At 31.2% G+C, this 16,765-nt stretch overlaps 1 protein-coding gene across 1 annotated transcript; it reads right to left on the bottom strand.

Annotated features, from left to right (window-relative positions):
• Positions 1 to 3,824: 3,824 nt before the first annotated feature.
• On the bottom strand, positions 3,825 to 6,324 carry LOC114167674 (Tetratricopeptide repeat (TPR)-like superfamily protein). The gene is made up of 2 exons (XM_028052800.2): positions 4,886 to 6,324; positions 3,825 to 4,215 (listed from the first exon to the last, which is right to left on the bottom strand). The coding sequence occupies exon 1, from the start codon at positions 6,278 to 6,280 to the stop codon at positions 4,889 to 4,891; it is 1,392 nt and encodes a 463-aa protein (XP_027908601.1). The 5' UTR covers positions 6,281 to 6,324; the 3' UTR covers positions 3,825 to 4,215; positions 4,886 to 4,888.
• Positions 6,325 to 16,765: the final 10,441 nt, after the last annotated feature.

Here is a 16,765-nt window from a genome sequence, read left to right on the forward strand (position 1 = left end):
GGTAGTTTCCAAGAGTTAAAGCAGAAGCTGACTAGTGCTCCCGTGTTGGTCATTCCTGATACCAGTAGACCCTTCGAGGTTTACTGTGATGCCTCCCATCAGGGGTTAGGATGCGTTCTGATGCAAGAGCGAAGAGTGGTTGCATATGCCTCAAGGCAGCTGAAAAGTCATGAGAAGAATTACCCCACACACGATCTTGAGTTAGCAGCTGTAGTGTTTGCACTGAAAATCTGGAGACATTATCTGTATGGTGCTCAGTTCCAAGTCTTCAATGATCACAAGAGCCTGAACTACCTGTTCGACCAGAAAGAGTTGAGCATGTGACAGAGACGTTGGATAGAGTTTTTAAAGGATTTTGACTTCGAGTTGTTGTACCACCCAGGAAAAGCTAATGTGGTGGCTGATGCCCTAAGCCGAAAAACAATCCACGCATCTTATATGATGGCCAGGGAGTTGGATTTGGTGGAGCAATTCAGAGACATGCAATTGCAGGTGACCTTAGGAGAGGATGTCATTAGATGCAACCATCTAACCGTGTCTAGTGATTTCCTCATCCTGATAAAGGAGATGCAATTATTGGACCCCAAGTTGCAGAGAACATTGGAGTTGCTTGGCATTGAGAAAGTCAAGGACTTTGTGATAGGAAGTGATGGGGTGTTAAGGTTCAGAGGCAGGGTCTGCATACCTGAAGATTTGGAGGTGAAGGGTATGATTCTTGAAGAGGGGCACAAGAGTCGTTTTAGCATGCACCCAGGCATGACTAAAATGTACCATGATATGAAAGAATCCTTTTGGTGGTCGGGAATGAAGTCAGATGTGGCTCGGTATGTGGCATCCTGTTTGACCTGTCAGAAGGCTAAGGCACAACATCAGAGACCTGGAGGGATGCTGCAACAGTTGGAGATCCCAGAGTGGAAATGGGATAGCATTGCTATGGATTTTGTTACCCATTTACCACGGACGGCGAGGAGTCATGATGCCATATGGGTTATAGTAGACCGTCTAACCAAGAGTGCCCACTTTCTAGCGGTGAATCTGAGGATGTCCATGACGAAGTTGGCACAATTGTATATCAGTGAGATTGTGAGATTGCATGGAGTGTCGTCGAGCATAGACTTTGATAGGGATCCACGATTCATATCCCGTTTCTGGCAGACGTTGTAGAGTGCCTTGGGCAGCAGGCTGACTATGAGCTCAACTTATCACCCTAGACGGATGGCCAGTCCGAGAGGAGAATTCAGTCTCTTGAGGATCTCTTGCGGACGTGCGTGCTTGATCATCTTGGTGTATGGGACGAGGTCCTGCCTTTGGTGGAGTTTACCTATAATAACAGTTTTCACGCAAACATTGGCATGGCGCCATATAAAGCTCTCTATGGCAGGAGGTGCAAGACTCCTTTGTCCTGGTACCAAGATGGAGAATCAGTGGTGGTGGGACAAGAGTTACTAAGACAAACCACTGAGAAAGTCAAGTTAGTACAAGAGAGGATGCAGGCATCTCAGAACAGACAGAAATCCCATGCGAATCAGAGGAGAAGACCTTTGGAGTTTGCAGTTGGAGACCATGTTTTCTTGAGGATTACCCCGACCACTGGTGTGGGGAGGGCTATTCGCTCAAGGAAGCTATCTCCTAAGTTCATTGGTCCATATCAGATCCTGAGGAGGATTGGACCAATGGCCTATGAGATCGCCCTACCTCCTCAGTTGTCCAACCTCCACTCAGTATTCCATGTCTCTCAGCTCCGAAAGTATGTGCCTGATCCCTCCCATGTACTTGAGGCAGAAGATTTGCAGCTTAGAGGAGATCTCTCAATGGAGGTTCAGCCTGTTGGTCTTGGTAATAGCCAGACAAGTCCAGGTTTTTGGATTGAGGGAAGTCCATTAGTCTAGTCCAGGTTGTCTGGGATAAGAGAACGGGTGATTTCACTTGGGAATTAGAAGAAGATGTGAATGAATCATATCCACACCTGTTCTCTGGTAAGTCTCAATTTTCGGGACGAAAATTTTTGTTGTTGGGGAGAATGTGAGAACCCCTTTTTGTTTTCTCTTTCTATGTACTCTCTCTCTGCTAACATCCACACAGAAACAACACTCCACTCACCTTGCACCTTTCTTCCTCACCATTTTCTCTTCCTTCTCTCTACCAAACAAAGGGGTTTGGGCTCAAATTCAGTTTATGAATTTTGCTTTCTTCCTTCTGTAACATCAATCCAATCTGAGACTAGCACATAATCTCCTCCCCAAGTTGTTCATTCCATCCTTACACGTAAGTTGGTTTCAATTTCTCAGTTTACCTTCAAATTTTCCGAATTGTGGGTCTTTCAATCTTTTGGGGTGAATTAGGATTCATACTTACGTGTAGAAATTTCCTTTCCAGCTTCTTAGGTGCTGAAATCGAATCATCTTCCGGTTGAGAGCTGAATTTGCTTGTGATTATTGAAAAGGTAAGGGAAGCTAACCCTTTTTACTCAAATTCGTATAGAAAATTCGTTGATGAGTTTGAATTGCATGTTTAGTGTTGAATTGATGTTTTAATTGCATGAATTGGTGAGTGATTGATTTGTGTATGAGGGAACTAGGCTACTGCATGTGGGAACAAGTTCGTAATCTGGTATTTTCACCTAGGCGAGTGACTCTCGCCTGAGCGAAAACACCAGGAAACCCACCTTTGTTCCTGCGCGAAGTCTCGCCTAAGCGAGCTGGGGTCGCTTGAGCGAGAGACACTCTCGTCTAAGCGAACCAGCTTAGCCTGAGCGAGAGTTCACCCAGGTTTCTTATTTTTGCCACTGTTAGGGCCTCGCTCAGGCGAGACTGACTCGCCTGAGCGAGATGACCTCTCGCCTGGGCTAGATTGTCTAGCTTGAGCAAGAGCCACTGCAGTAAGGGTGCTTCAGTTTCTGTTTTCATCAGTAAGAATATATGTTTTGATGTAGCTTTGTGCAATTAGACCCTTGTATGGTTGGAATGTTATTATCAATGTATTGCATGACGAAATTGGATGAATATAAATTATGAGGAGTTGTGGTTGGAATAGAATTTCAAGGGAAATTTAGGTGAACTTGTCAGTGTGTGTAAGGACGTGAGGAATCCATATTGGTTGGTATCCTGAAACTTCAATAATCATTCACGCTCAGATAGAGTAGAATGGATTATGTCGTGAGGAGTAGCAGGAGGTCCTAGTCTTTGGACTTGATCCAGTCCTAGACGCAAAGGGGACTTACCCTGGAACAGTCGGGTGAATACTCCATGTGTCCAGACTCTGCAAAGTCTGAGAACCGTTACAGGTACAAGCCACCAAGAGCTCCAATGTCGCTTAAACAATTTGGATATCGAGTCTATAATTATATAATTGAACTGTGTTATGAATGATATTTCTAATTGTGAAGTGTATAATTTTCTCTCATTTTAGTTAGCTTACCCTTCTTGTTGTGTTTGTTTGCCCTTGTGTATTCTCCTTTGCAATGATCACCTACTACTGGTGTGAGCATAGCCGAATCTAGATGAAGATACCCCCTTCTGAGCAGGAGTTGATGCCTTACCAAGAGGTTCCGCGGTAGTTTTTGGGTTTGATGTTGTGGAGTTTTGGAATGTGCAATTTAGCATTTTCTTGTACCTACACTTGCCACGAGTGTTTTCATGTGTTTTTTGGATGACTATACCAACATGATATTTATACATATAATTTTATATGTCAGTTATATCCTACTACCTGCTTTGTTTGATCATAATATAATGTTTGATTTGGTAGTGTGAAAGCTATTAAATGGGATGTTACAAAATCTACATCTCCAAGCTCCTTTATCAGCGGAAACAATCAAATGCTCCTTTATTGTTTACTCAAAATTTGTTATCTTCATCTATTAGAGAATCATAAGAGTCAAAATAATGAACAATAGTTTCCATAAAAAATACATGTTGCTTCAAAGAACAACCAGAATGCTACTACAAAATAATTACATCAGTAGGACTGACCAAGCAGCTTCAAAGATTGCTGTTGCTTTGCATCATGATGACCATCGAATATATGCAACCAATTTTTTTCTTCTAATTCTGGCTTCATGTCTGATTCCAGTTTCAAGTTGTGCCAAACTGTTAGCATTACTTGCAACCAAATACAGAGAGAAATTGTATTTGCAGCTTTGGTATGCACTTATGGAGTTAGGCCTAACCTTGGCAACTACCTCTTAGATCCTTGGCAGCATCGACAAGAAATTACCTGCAATAGATATATCTATGAATCACTTTTACCGTCCATAAAAATGGCAGGGAACAAAACATATAAAGAAACTACTTTGAATGATATAAAGACAAGCTATGAAAAACAACAGTATGGTGGCAATGCCAACAGTAAGAAAAACTAATGTTGGACACTTCACTTAGAATGGGATCGATAGTTAAAGAGCTTTATTTCATATCACTCTCTTTAGAAAAAAAAAAAAACTACATAAAAAGAACCAGTTGGTCAACTAAGCTCAGATACTATGTCATGCCCATTTCATCTAAAAGCTTAAGCAACTAAGAAAAGAACTAAACAATGGGTTTGATCACCTTAGCTTCTACCCGACCTTTAGAATGATGAATATAGACAACGCAAACTCTGCTACAGCCGACTAATCCAGCAATATTATACAGCTCCTAAGATGAATTGGTAATGAAATTTCAACAGCATTTCCGACGTAACAGAAGCATTCTTTCACTCCCAAAAAGAAAAATTATCAAGTAAAAAGGAAGCTACAAGGGTATTCAATCCAACTAGCTAAGGAATAATTGTATCTTGCCCTAACTTAATACAACATAATCAAGTGTTCATGGACAACCAAATTAAAAATTGGCAGCACATGTTAAATTTGTCAAAATCCTTAAGCAAATACACAAACCATCCATACCATTTAAACAGCAAGCCCTTGTTCTTTGGCCTTCTTGAGCCACTTAAGCGTGCTCTCCAACGTCGAGTAAGCAGCAACATCAGTCAAGCTCTTGCTCTCAACAGCATAATCAAACACCTCATAAGCCTCGGCAACTCTACCATCCCTACAGAGTGCCCTCACAAATGTCCCATAGGAGGCATTATCAAGCTTCAAACCACCTTCCTTGATCACCCCATAGAACTCAGTCGCCTTCTCCAACAACCTCGCCTTGCACAACCCATGCAGCAGTGTGTTATATGTGCATTCAGTGGGGCTGCACCCCTTCCCCTTCATCTCCCCCAGCAATGCCAGCGCCGCCAGAGCCTCCCCCTTCCTACACATCCCATTCATCAGCGTAGTATAAGTCACCTCATCAGGAAGATAACCCTTCTCCGTCATCACACGCAGCAGCTTCTTGGCCTCCACCACCCTCCCCGACTTGGACAACCCAAAAATCAAAGTGTTGTAAGTAACAAGATCAGGCTCCACCCCTTCCTCCTTCATCTTGTTATAAACCTCAATCGCCTCACTCCCTCTGCTCAACACACAATACCCTTTCATAATCGTGTTATACACAAAGCAATCAGGCTTGAACCCTTCCTCATGAAGCACACTCACCAACCTCATCGCCTCTCTCAGGTTCTTACCATTACACACATTGTCAATCAAGATAGTGTAGGTGACAAGATCAGGCTTCACACCGAATTTTTCGCGCATTTCGTCGATGAAGGCGTAGACAGTGGACAAGGCGCGGGCTTTGCAGAGGTGCTTGACAACGAAATTGAAGGTGTAGGTATCCGGAAGGCAGTGCTTGGAGGCGAATTCTTTGATCAAGTGAACGGCGTGGTCAAGGTGGCCGGCGGAGCACAAGGCGCGGACAGCAACATCGGCTGTGGCGACATCCGGAGTGACCCCGGCGGCGTGCATTGCATTTAGGGTTTGGTGGATTGCGGAGAGAGCGGAATCGGAATCGGAATTGGGATTGGAATTGGGGTTGGGCAAGGAGTGGGAAAGGAGAATGTGGAAGGTGGAACGATCGGGGGAGAAGGAAGGGAGGGTTTTAGTGATGTGGTGGAGGAATTTGACAGAGTCGGAGGTTGAGGTGGCGACTTTGGCGTAGGAGTGGAGGAGGGAATTCGGAAAGCGAGGGTCTTTGGAGGAATTGGCGATGGAGTTGAAGATTTTCTTGGCATCTTCGAGATTTGGGGATTTGAAGATAGGGTTTGGTTGTGGAATGGGTTTTGGGGATTTTTTCTTGGTGGAGGGGAGTGGTTTGGAGGGAGGAGAAGGTGGTTGAGGGCGGAACAGAGAAGAAGGGTTTCGAATGTTAGGGTTTCCTATTGCAGAGCGAAACGACGGAGGGATTTTCCCCATGGCAGCTTCTTTCACTGTTTACCTCCAACACCAGGGTTTAGGGTTTTTCACTCATTTTCACATTATTATTATTATTATTTTTTTCTTTTCCTCTTTCACTTGTTATGATGTTACTCTTCAAATTTCGTCACAAAGTTTAAAGTTTATTCTAAAACATTACATTTAGAACTTATGATTTTTATGATTTGCTATTACATTTATATTTAAAATCGAATTTAATTCCTTAAAATATTTTGTAAAAATTAGTTAAATTTAAATTTATATTCTAATATAGTACCAAAACTCATCTTAAAAAATATATCAAAAATCTATACCGACTAAAAGTATATCTTATAATATATAAGTTATACGATTTTTACATCTCACAATGATTTTATAAGAATGAGTTAGAGTTTAAATTCATGTTTTTAAACAATCTATTGAATAAAAATGACAATATATTTTATACACTAACAACCAAAATAAAAATTTACTTATTTTTATAGAAAAATAGGATGTTAGTACAAGTTTTATATCACCTTTTTCTTTATATAGGTGTATTTCAACGTCATGGGTGTGTTCCTTTTTGGGATTCTTAATGTTTGATTTGATTTCACTTTGTGGTTAATGTTTGTTTAGTTAATATTAAATTTCGAATAGGATGAGATTTGAAGTGTGATTGTGTCCCCCACCAAGACAACTCATGCTAGGAATAAAGATTGTATCTTGAAAATATTTAAGATGTTACAACAACATCAAAAATAAAATAAAATATGTATGCAAATTGAGAATTTTATCAAAATTACATGTTTTATAAAATAAGGGATTAAAAAATCATATAAACATTGAGAAACCAAAATCCTAGATACGAATTAAAGGAAAACTAAAATTATAATTTCTATTCAAGCCAAAATTATAGAAAATAAGTATACGAAGATAGTTTCTCAATATTATACAAATAATTGGATTTTAATTTACTTTATAGTTAAAATTGATTTTTTTTAAAATTTTTATTTTCTTAATTTGAAGTCGTTCTCTCCAACTTTATTCCTAAATGCATGTTCTTGTGAGTTGCGACACAGTGATGGACCCATCACAGTGTGGTCGGTTTTGTTATTCTCTTTCACCAAGATACTTTATTTGCATTATTTCTACTGTCATAATATATTTATATATATTATAATTTTATTTATGATATGAAAAAAATAAAATTATTTATTTTACATTGTATTTATATAATAATAAAAAATTAATAATTATATGGAATCAATCATTTTAAATATTTTATCTCTTGATTATACATAAACTATGGATAATTATCATTTTTTATCATTGGGTAATCTCTTTTCTTACTAAACGTAAACTTTCATTATATATATTATCATAGACAAAAGGTAAAATCACTATAATATATTGTTATAAGTTTATTGTTTTTTATCGGCTATAAGTTTATTTATTTATTGCCATATAACACTAGCTTTTTATGCGAGTATTACCACTCTAATGTTTCTATAGCCACACTAAATTAAATTTCTCTAAATTATTCATTTAATTAACTGAAAGAAAATTTAAATAAAAACTATTTCATTAACAATTAACACATAAGAATGATAATAAGCACACAAAAAATACATATTCCTATCATTATCATATTCAATAGTGGAATTTAAGACGATTTAAATATCTTTTACTTTTTTCACGCTCTCCAAAATATCTTTTAAGAACAAAACTATAATGAAACACACGTGAACAATATTTTAGATGCATGCTGATTAATAATAATTCTATCAAATACTTGATATGATAATGTTATATAAACAAATAATAACAACTAAACAACTATCATTTATCTAAATGACATTCAATTTAGGTTGATTAATTAACACAATATATTTTACTAAAATTGATAGACTAACTTTTTCAATAATTCAATTATTAACATAATAGATTTTCTGCCATGTGATAAATCATTAGAGTGGTTAATGGCCATAGATAAAAAATAAAAGTAAACAAATTGAAAGGATATTAAGTTTGTACTATATTAGTACCCTAAAGTTTGTATGTGATAATTTGAATATAAAAAAGTCAAAGTTCACATCTCCTCATATATATCTCCAAAATCTTTGTGATGTTAAGTTGGTACCACTTGGTAGGTTGAGCATGTACATGAGATGTATATTCCTAACCCTAATGGTGAAATTGAAAATTGAAACACTATAAGTAATAATGGTTACATGCCAAATCCAATGGTCACTTCCATGACATGAATGAGTGGCATGAAGACCCCACCACTCATCTTTTCCTCCATACATTTGTACGGTATGAACATGAAATGTCCTTTTTAAGGGATGGTGGACACGTTAGTATGTGCATGCATACGGATTTACATCACCCATTATTCAAAGTACAATGATGTTTTGTTTTTGTTTAAGTTAGTTTAAGATTTTCCATATTGGATCCAGATATAGTTTATTATCATGTTTTCTTCATCCAAATCTTTTAAGTTGGAAAGGCCGAAGAATCTATAAAGATATTTTTATTAAGTTAGCAATAAGTTAGATATATGTGTTAAATGAAATAATCAATAATTTATCTCATGAAATACAATTTATTTATATATTAATTTAATAGACTCTTATTTGTAGGGTCTAAGAGCTAGATTTATTAATCTCATATATAATATGTTTTTAGTTCTTGAAAACAAAATTAATCTTTATTTTTGATACAAACTGATAATCAAATTTTAAAAATAAATAAATATAATATTTCTAATCTAATTGTGTAAAACTCTATTGAAATATGAAATAATGTGTCAGAGTTTAAATTGTTTATATTATTTGGCACTTTATAACTTAAATATAATCATACAACACATAAAAAAAAGTTCTTGAATTAAAATAACTATGTTTGTTATTTTTAAAGTTTAAGATAAAAAAATATATTAAAGTTTAAGACGAATCCAAATTTTGTGTCAGAAAATTAAAATATATTTAACTTTTTAATTATTATTTTAACATACTGATCTAATTTAGACAGTTAATATGAGATAATATCATTTTGAGGAGTTAGTATGAGATAATATCATTTTGAGGAGACAACATCATCTAGATTTTGTACTATATATACAAAGACAAACTATATTATTACCATGATTTTGGTTTTTCTTTTACATATATAAGAAGAAGAAAATATGAAGAAAAGTAAAACAAAATATTATCTTTAACTATTTTGTATTAAAAGTATAATTTTATTTTTATTTTTATAATTTAATATACATCTATAGGAAATTGTTATTCAAGCCTAATATGATTGATGACTGAAAAAACTCTATTATCATGTGTTGGTATCTTTGTTCATGTTCTCTCTATCAATTATGAATTCAAGAACTTTGAATGATTATGAAATGCAATCCACTTCGATATAATCATGCAAACAAATTAAGATTATATAATTGTATCAATCATATTAAACCTAGTTTTGAACTATCTTAATTATATTAGGTTTTTCTCTAGTTTTAGCAATATATAGATTCGTATGCCTAATGTTGATTTCGTGTATATCTCTTGAATTGAATAATAGATTTTCGTATAAGATATTCTCAAACAATATGAAATTTATGTCTCTTTATTTCTCTTTATCGTACTCATGCCTTTACTCCACTTTTCCTATTAGTTTCAACACTTATCTTTCTTTTGGTTTTTTGTATTCTCGTTTTTGTCTCTCACCTTATTCTATCTTTTGTGTTTGTATGTTTTCCTCTTCCTTCTCAATACTTATCTTACGATTAAAAAAAACTTCTATATTTTTTCAATCGAAGGTAATTATTGAAATTCAAAATATTTTTCTACAATAAATCTAGGATCTTTAGTTTGAAAAACTGAAAGGGCTAGAAATGAGTATATATATTGAATAACAAGCGAGTGATAATAAAAAGTAAAGTTTGACTCCAAAATCATTAACTAATAAAGAAGAAGAATAAAGTGAGGAGGAATGCATGGATGGATGAAAGTTTGCCCTTGTTTTTAAGCCAGAAAGAATATGGAAGAGTAAAAACATGGAGAAGAACTTCCATTCACTTTTATTCCTTCACTTTTAAAATTTATGTTAAAAGAACTATATCCATTTATTTTAAAATTTACAACTAAAATGTATCAAAATTTTAAATAGGAACAAAATCCAATTTCACGTCAAAATTTAAATACTAAAAGCATATTTAACCATAATAACAATAATAATAAATTGGGCTTATATATTTTCAATACATATGATACCTTCAACATGTTAGAGAACAAGTCAAATTCCTATGTTGATTTTTTTTTAGAGTTATGTTCATTGGTTTATATATATATATATATATATATATATATATATATATATATATATATATATATATATATATATATATATATATATATATATATATATATAATACAATAAGTTAATAAGACGAGTCCCTGTTCCTATACAACACAATTCCTTGCGCTGAGGATATCTTGTGTTTACACTGAAAACATCAAGTATGGAAATTGAGAGGGTGTAATTAATAATGAGGGACACTGTAAATCTATAGTATAAACTTTCAATGAGCATAAAAGTAAAAAGGATCCAATAACAAATAATTCTCGACTTTGATAAACTTTAAACAAACATATTACAAACCATGTTTAAGAATCTCCAACCATATGTAGGATATATTGTATTTATTATATCTTACAATATATTCTAGAGAACAAAATTGTTAATTTCACATTTTAGAATGACCGAACAAGAAAGAAAAGAATCTTATAGAAATTAAAAACGAAGTTGATACATTTATAAGACTCGAAAAACAATTATTTCATTTCTTTTATAAAAACTAAAATAAAAATTAACTTGTTTCATAAGAAATTAGAAATATATTAACGAAAATAAAATAAAATAAGATCTCTGAATCACGAGTTCAGGGGATTGGATTTGATCGTTCTATATTAAAACGTATAATTCTTAGATTAATTTTATGATCGAAAGTGATAGTTCAAAATTGATCTACTTCCACAAACTCAAACCATACCTTAAAATTAAGGGGTTAGTTGGGTGTCTTACATTGTGATTACTGTTAATTTTTTTTTATAAATATATTATAGTGCAAAATATTGCTTAACTTTGTAAATAATTAATCTTTGTTAATTAGGTATAGTTTGACTTATGATGTTTTAGGAAACGGCAATTAGTGGTGTTAATTAAGATTAAGAGATGTTTGATGTGGTTTTTGACAGCGAAATTAATAAATGAAAAAAAAAATGAAGAAAAGGAGAGATACGAATCAGCGTTGATGTGGTTTTTGACAAAGATTGAAGCATTTGTTTTTGAGAACTAAAGAGGGTGGTTGAGAGGGATTGTGATGGGGCCTTTCAAGGGTCGCAATGTTTGAAATTCAAGGATTCCATTGGGTGCATTCTATGCAACTTAACTCATCCTTTACCTTTTCAAGTATATTTTGATATTCAATTTTCATTTATTATTTTTATTTTGTATGTAAATAAATTATATCAAATATATTAATTCTTATTTATTATCGCCTACTTTCTCACATTAAGAGTGATAATCAACACACACCTCGATGATATTGAGTGTGAGAATAAAAAAACCTAGTAAGGAGAGATTTTCATTTATAACAATATATAAATTTGTGTTTACATTTTTTCAGTTTTACCCTTAATTGTTATTTTAAAAGTTAATTATTTTATAAATAGTTTATCTCTAACCGTTATTTTAAAAACCTCTTTTGTGTACATATTTTATTTTTTTAATTTTACTTATTATTTAAAAAATTATTATTTTATAAATAATTTACCTCTAACCGTTATTCTAAAAACCTAGTTTATTTTTAACAATTATTTTATTTAACAACTATTTTTAAAAATTAATTATACATTCACAGAGTAAATATTATTGATTTTAACTCAAAATTTCTATGAAAATTAAAAATGCAAACACACAAGTACGATAAGGGTTTGTGTTTTCGCTAGTTCAAATAGTATAAATTGATTTTATCTTTAATCAATGTGAATTTTACAACATAATAATTGTACTTGTCTTAACCACTAACAAACATCTGATTCTACTCTCGAATAAAGAAATATCGAAAGTGGTACATTTGAGAACAGATTGGAAGATCCCATGAGAAGCGAACTTTAAGTCCAACTCAACTTTACAAAACCAATTTGGAAGTTGATGTTTGCATCCACTTTAAGAAATAGACTTTAAGCCTAACTCAATTCTATAAAAGTGACTTGTAATTGTAATAAGAGGTTTACACTTATTTAAGAAGCGAACTCTAAATCTAACTCAACCCTACAAAACCAGCTTATAAGGTAATATTTACTCCTATTTATAAACAAATCTTGTTAGAATATACTTTTTAAATGACTTTGAGACTTATAAAATCGGTTAGTAAAGTGAAATTTGCACTCACTTATATATTTTAAATTTATCATATCACTAATGGATAGTCTGATAATGATAACAAGATAAGTGCAACAAACAAGCAATAGTAGAATAAGTTTTTTAAATGATTCTAATACAATTTTAAAAACTGAAATTTAAACTTAAATCTACAAACACTAATCAATATGAATCTCCAATAAAATCGAGACTCTCTACCTCTATTAAGATCCGTCAATGTCCTTTTTTTGTGTTCATATCACTTTGGACATACATGAATCATCCCTTCCTTCATCTCAATAATGTGATGTGCTAATAAAGAGACATTAATTAATTTCTATCAAAGAGTTTAACTCAATGAGTTAACATGTAGGAAAGAAACAAAATAGTAAATGTATAATAAATAAATAAATAGCAAGCATATTAATATAATTACATATACCATTTTAATAATTTCTATCTAGATAGACATTAACTGATGATATATTTATGTAACCTTTAATCATAAGTTAATTAATTAATTGTCTAATCAATCATTCATGCAATCTAGATATATATACTAAAGTGTTGTACGTGTTCGTAGTTAATTAAATATTAGTGATATTCTTGGTTCATTGTTCTTACAATAACATTAATGTCACAACAATTGATTATAAATATATTTTTTAAGGGATAAATGTAAGAAAGTATGAGATTCTTGATGGGTTAGGTAACTCCTCCATAATAGAGTATAATAGAGTAAGTTTATTGGCATAATTTATTTATTAATATGTGGGTTATAACCTTTACTAGGGTACTAGGCTTTTTGAACCCTTTCTTACTCAGAATTCAGATTCTTTGAAGCCTATGCAAGAACACAACATTTTTTTTATCTCTATCAAAAGATTTAACCATTGATCATATTCTTAACCAACACAAAAGAGAAGACGATTCTTATTCTCAATTAAATGTTTTTTTTTTTCTACAAGGGTTTTAAAAAGAATGAAGTGTTTAAGGATATATTTCTCCTATTGAGAAAATTGTCCAACATATATGGTAAAAGAAATCTGAACTCATTAATAAAAGAAATCTAATTTTAGACTAGTTGATATAACATCATCAAGATTAATCATTATGTTTGAAGTATTGTTCATTTTAAAGTCCATTATAATTTTGTTTCTAAAAAAATGTCTTAAACAATTAAAGGAAGGATCTATATTTAAATTGTCTTTTACTTTAATTTTTAAAAACGATGTGAAACTATTAATTGTCTTTAATTGGAATGAATTTCAATCATATTGAACTATGATTTATATATAACTTTTCTATATTTTTTGATTTTTATCTTGAGTATAAGTTAATTTTAAATTATAGAGAAGCTAATTTTATTTTTTCTTCTTGTTTATCCTCTTATCTAAAATTTGTTATGTAAATTTTAATATTCATGAATAACACATCTAAAAAATATGTAATGAAATATAAATAACTTTCGACGTGGGACTATAAAATTGCGAATTTATTAATTTTCATAAAAAAATATTATTTTTATATATAAAATGATTAAGTATTAACTATAATACTAGTAGAAATTGTTCACAAAAAAAAATGACTATTAAGGGATATAAATCGTTATATCTTTGTTCATCAATGTTGGGTTTGATTTTTTTATATAACTAAAAAATTTTAACAAAGTTTTTGTGATATATAAATTGTATATAGTAGTTAAATTTTTAATAAATTATTTTAAAACATGTAAATAATATTCTGGATTTTATTATAAAAATCATCTATAACTATTGATATTTTTAAGAAACTATAAAATTAAATTTAAAATAAATATTAAAATAATAGATTCAAAGAAGTATGCTTTTAAGAAGACTAAACATATAAATAAAGATAAAAAGAGAATGGGTTGTGACATTAGGATTAGTTTAGGACATTATAAAAAACTATACATGCTTGAATCTCGTTAAAATAGTAGCAAAAATGGTGTCTGCCAAACTTTTCTTTGTTTCCCTAAAAGACTTTATATAAGTTACATCTACAATTTATCATTCAAAATGGTTCAATAAATTATGGTAAAATTTCTTTTTCTTAAATTATTTTTAGTCTCAAACCTTCGGTCTAGGTAGGTATGTCTCGACCTTCAATCTAATTCAATCCGTCTTGAATAAGAATGTAAAAAAAAATTACGGATAACTGCGAATAAAAGCTGAAACGTGTAGGAAATAAATATTGTTAAAAGATACATGTGGGTAACGAGTACGAGTATTTTTTATACATGTATGTTAACAGGACGGGTATGGGTATACTAGTATTTGTACCCTTAGATACACGTACCTATTATATTATAATTTAAATTAAAAAAATTAAAAAACATGATTAAAATTCTAAAACATTGATTTTGAATAAGTTATTTTTTATCAATTGGTTTTAAAAAATCTTCATTGATTTGTAAATTATCATTCAACACTATTTAAATTAGTTATTTGGACTTTGTTTGAAATTTATGTTATATATTATATTTTATTTGAACTTATGGTTAAAATATGTTGTTAAATACTTTTTTTTTTTGTAACTACCCGCGGGTACCCATGGATATTGAAAAAATATGCGGATATTATCATAACGAATACTCGCAAGAATATGAAGAGGAGTACGAAGGTGATATTTACTCAAGGGGTAGGGTACATAGGATCTACTATTCATACTCTACCCACCCTATTAATATCCATAGTCTTGACATTTGATCTAGGTTGGTCTATCTCTATCTTCAACCCAATCTAACTTAAAATTTATATTAAAAAATCTAGATTTTCCATATATTAAAAGAATAGATATTAAATAAAGAGTTATATAAAATATAAATCAAATTAAAATTGCAGATTTAATAAAATAAATCTTAAATGGATTGAATCTTTAATAAAATGTATTTTAAATGGATTACATCTTAGCAAAAGTTGATGAGTTTGACATAAATGGATTTTTTTTTTCCATATGCTTAGTTAAATGTTTAAATTTCAATTTTAGTTTTTAACTTCTATTTCTTTTAGTCTCTCTTTTAAGTATAAAATTTTATTCTCTTGATTTTAGTATGCGTAAAATATCAATATTTAATTTTAATTTTTCTTGTAAAATACTGTTTTTAGTTTCCTAATGTTCACTAAAATAGATCAATATAATTTATTTTTATAAATCTTTAAGATTTTTTTTCATCGACACTACCATTATATTATAACATCAATACGTGTCAAAATATAACTATTTCTAAGAGTATTTCTTAAAATTAGTGACAAGTTGGTTGAATAGTATATGTAAATTGATGTAAAGTCTTCAACTATTATATTAATTTTTACTTATAAAAGAAATTAGTGAAAAATTAAACAATTCATTCAAGAATGATATAGTAAAAGATTTTATGAATGTTTACATTTTTCATAAAAATGAGTTTTATTTCCATTAGATCATTAATGAGAATTTGAGAAATGTTGTAAAACATCGTTCCTTGGTGGGTAATACGTGAGATGTTGAAAAATGGAGAAATTTTACTTAAATCAACCACACATATTATATACTTTATATTGAAGTTCAAATCAATAAGCTATTAATCCCACAATGTTTTTAAAACAATATATTTATAGAATAATTTGTATAATATATTTATTTGATTTTACACTTTTATCTCTTTATTTGATATATATATATATATATATCATTATACAAATTTATATTTTATAAATATTATTTCTTCAAAAAATAAGAAATGTAATTTGAATATGGTATGAACGTGGTTTTACTACAACTTGAGCATACTTAGCAACTTACTATAAAGCTATGATAAAAACAAATTAAGTTTATGACTAATATCAAACATTATAAATGTAGAAGAATATATGCTTTTTTGTTTTTAGTTCAATATTACAAGAAGAATTGCAACTCATGGTTCACTACATTACATAAAATGTATGTATATATTAAAGAAAGCACAAACCGACCATTATGTGTTCTTCAAATAAAATTGAATTCAGTTTTTTAAAATCTCAAGTTAACATAACTGTAAAATTTTATAGTAGTTATTATCACCGTAAGATCGTGTGACAATTA

Source organism: Vigna unguiculata, chromosome 10 (assembly GCF_037176805.1).
Source record: "Vigna unguiculata cultivar grain cowpea cultivar isolate G323 ecotype 2 chromosome 10, ASM3717680v1, whole genome shotgun sequence".
NCBI lineage: Eukaryota > Viridiplantae > Streptophyta > Magnoliopsida > Fabales > Fabaceae > Vigna > Vigna unguiculata.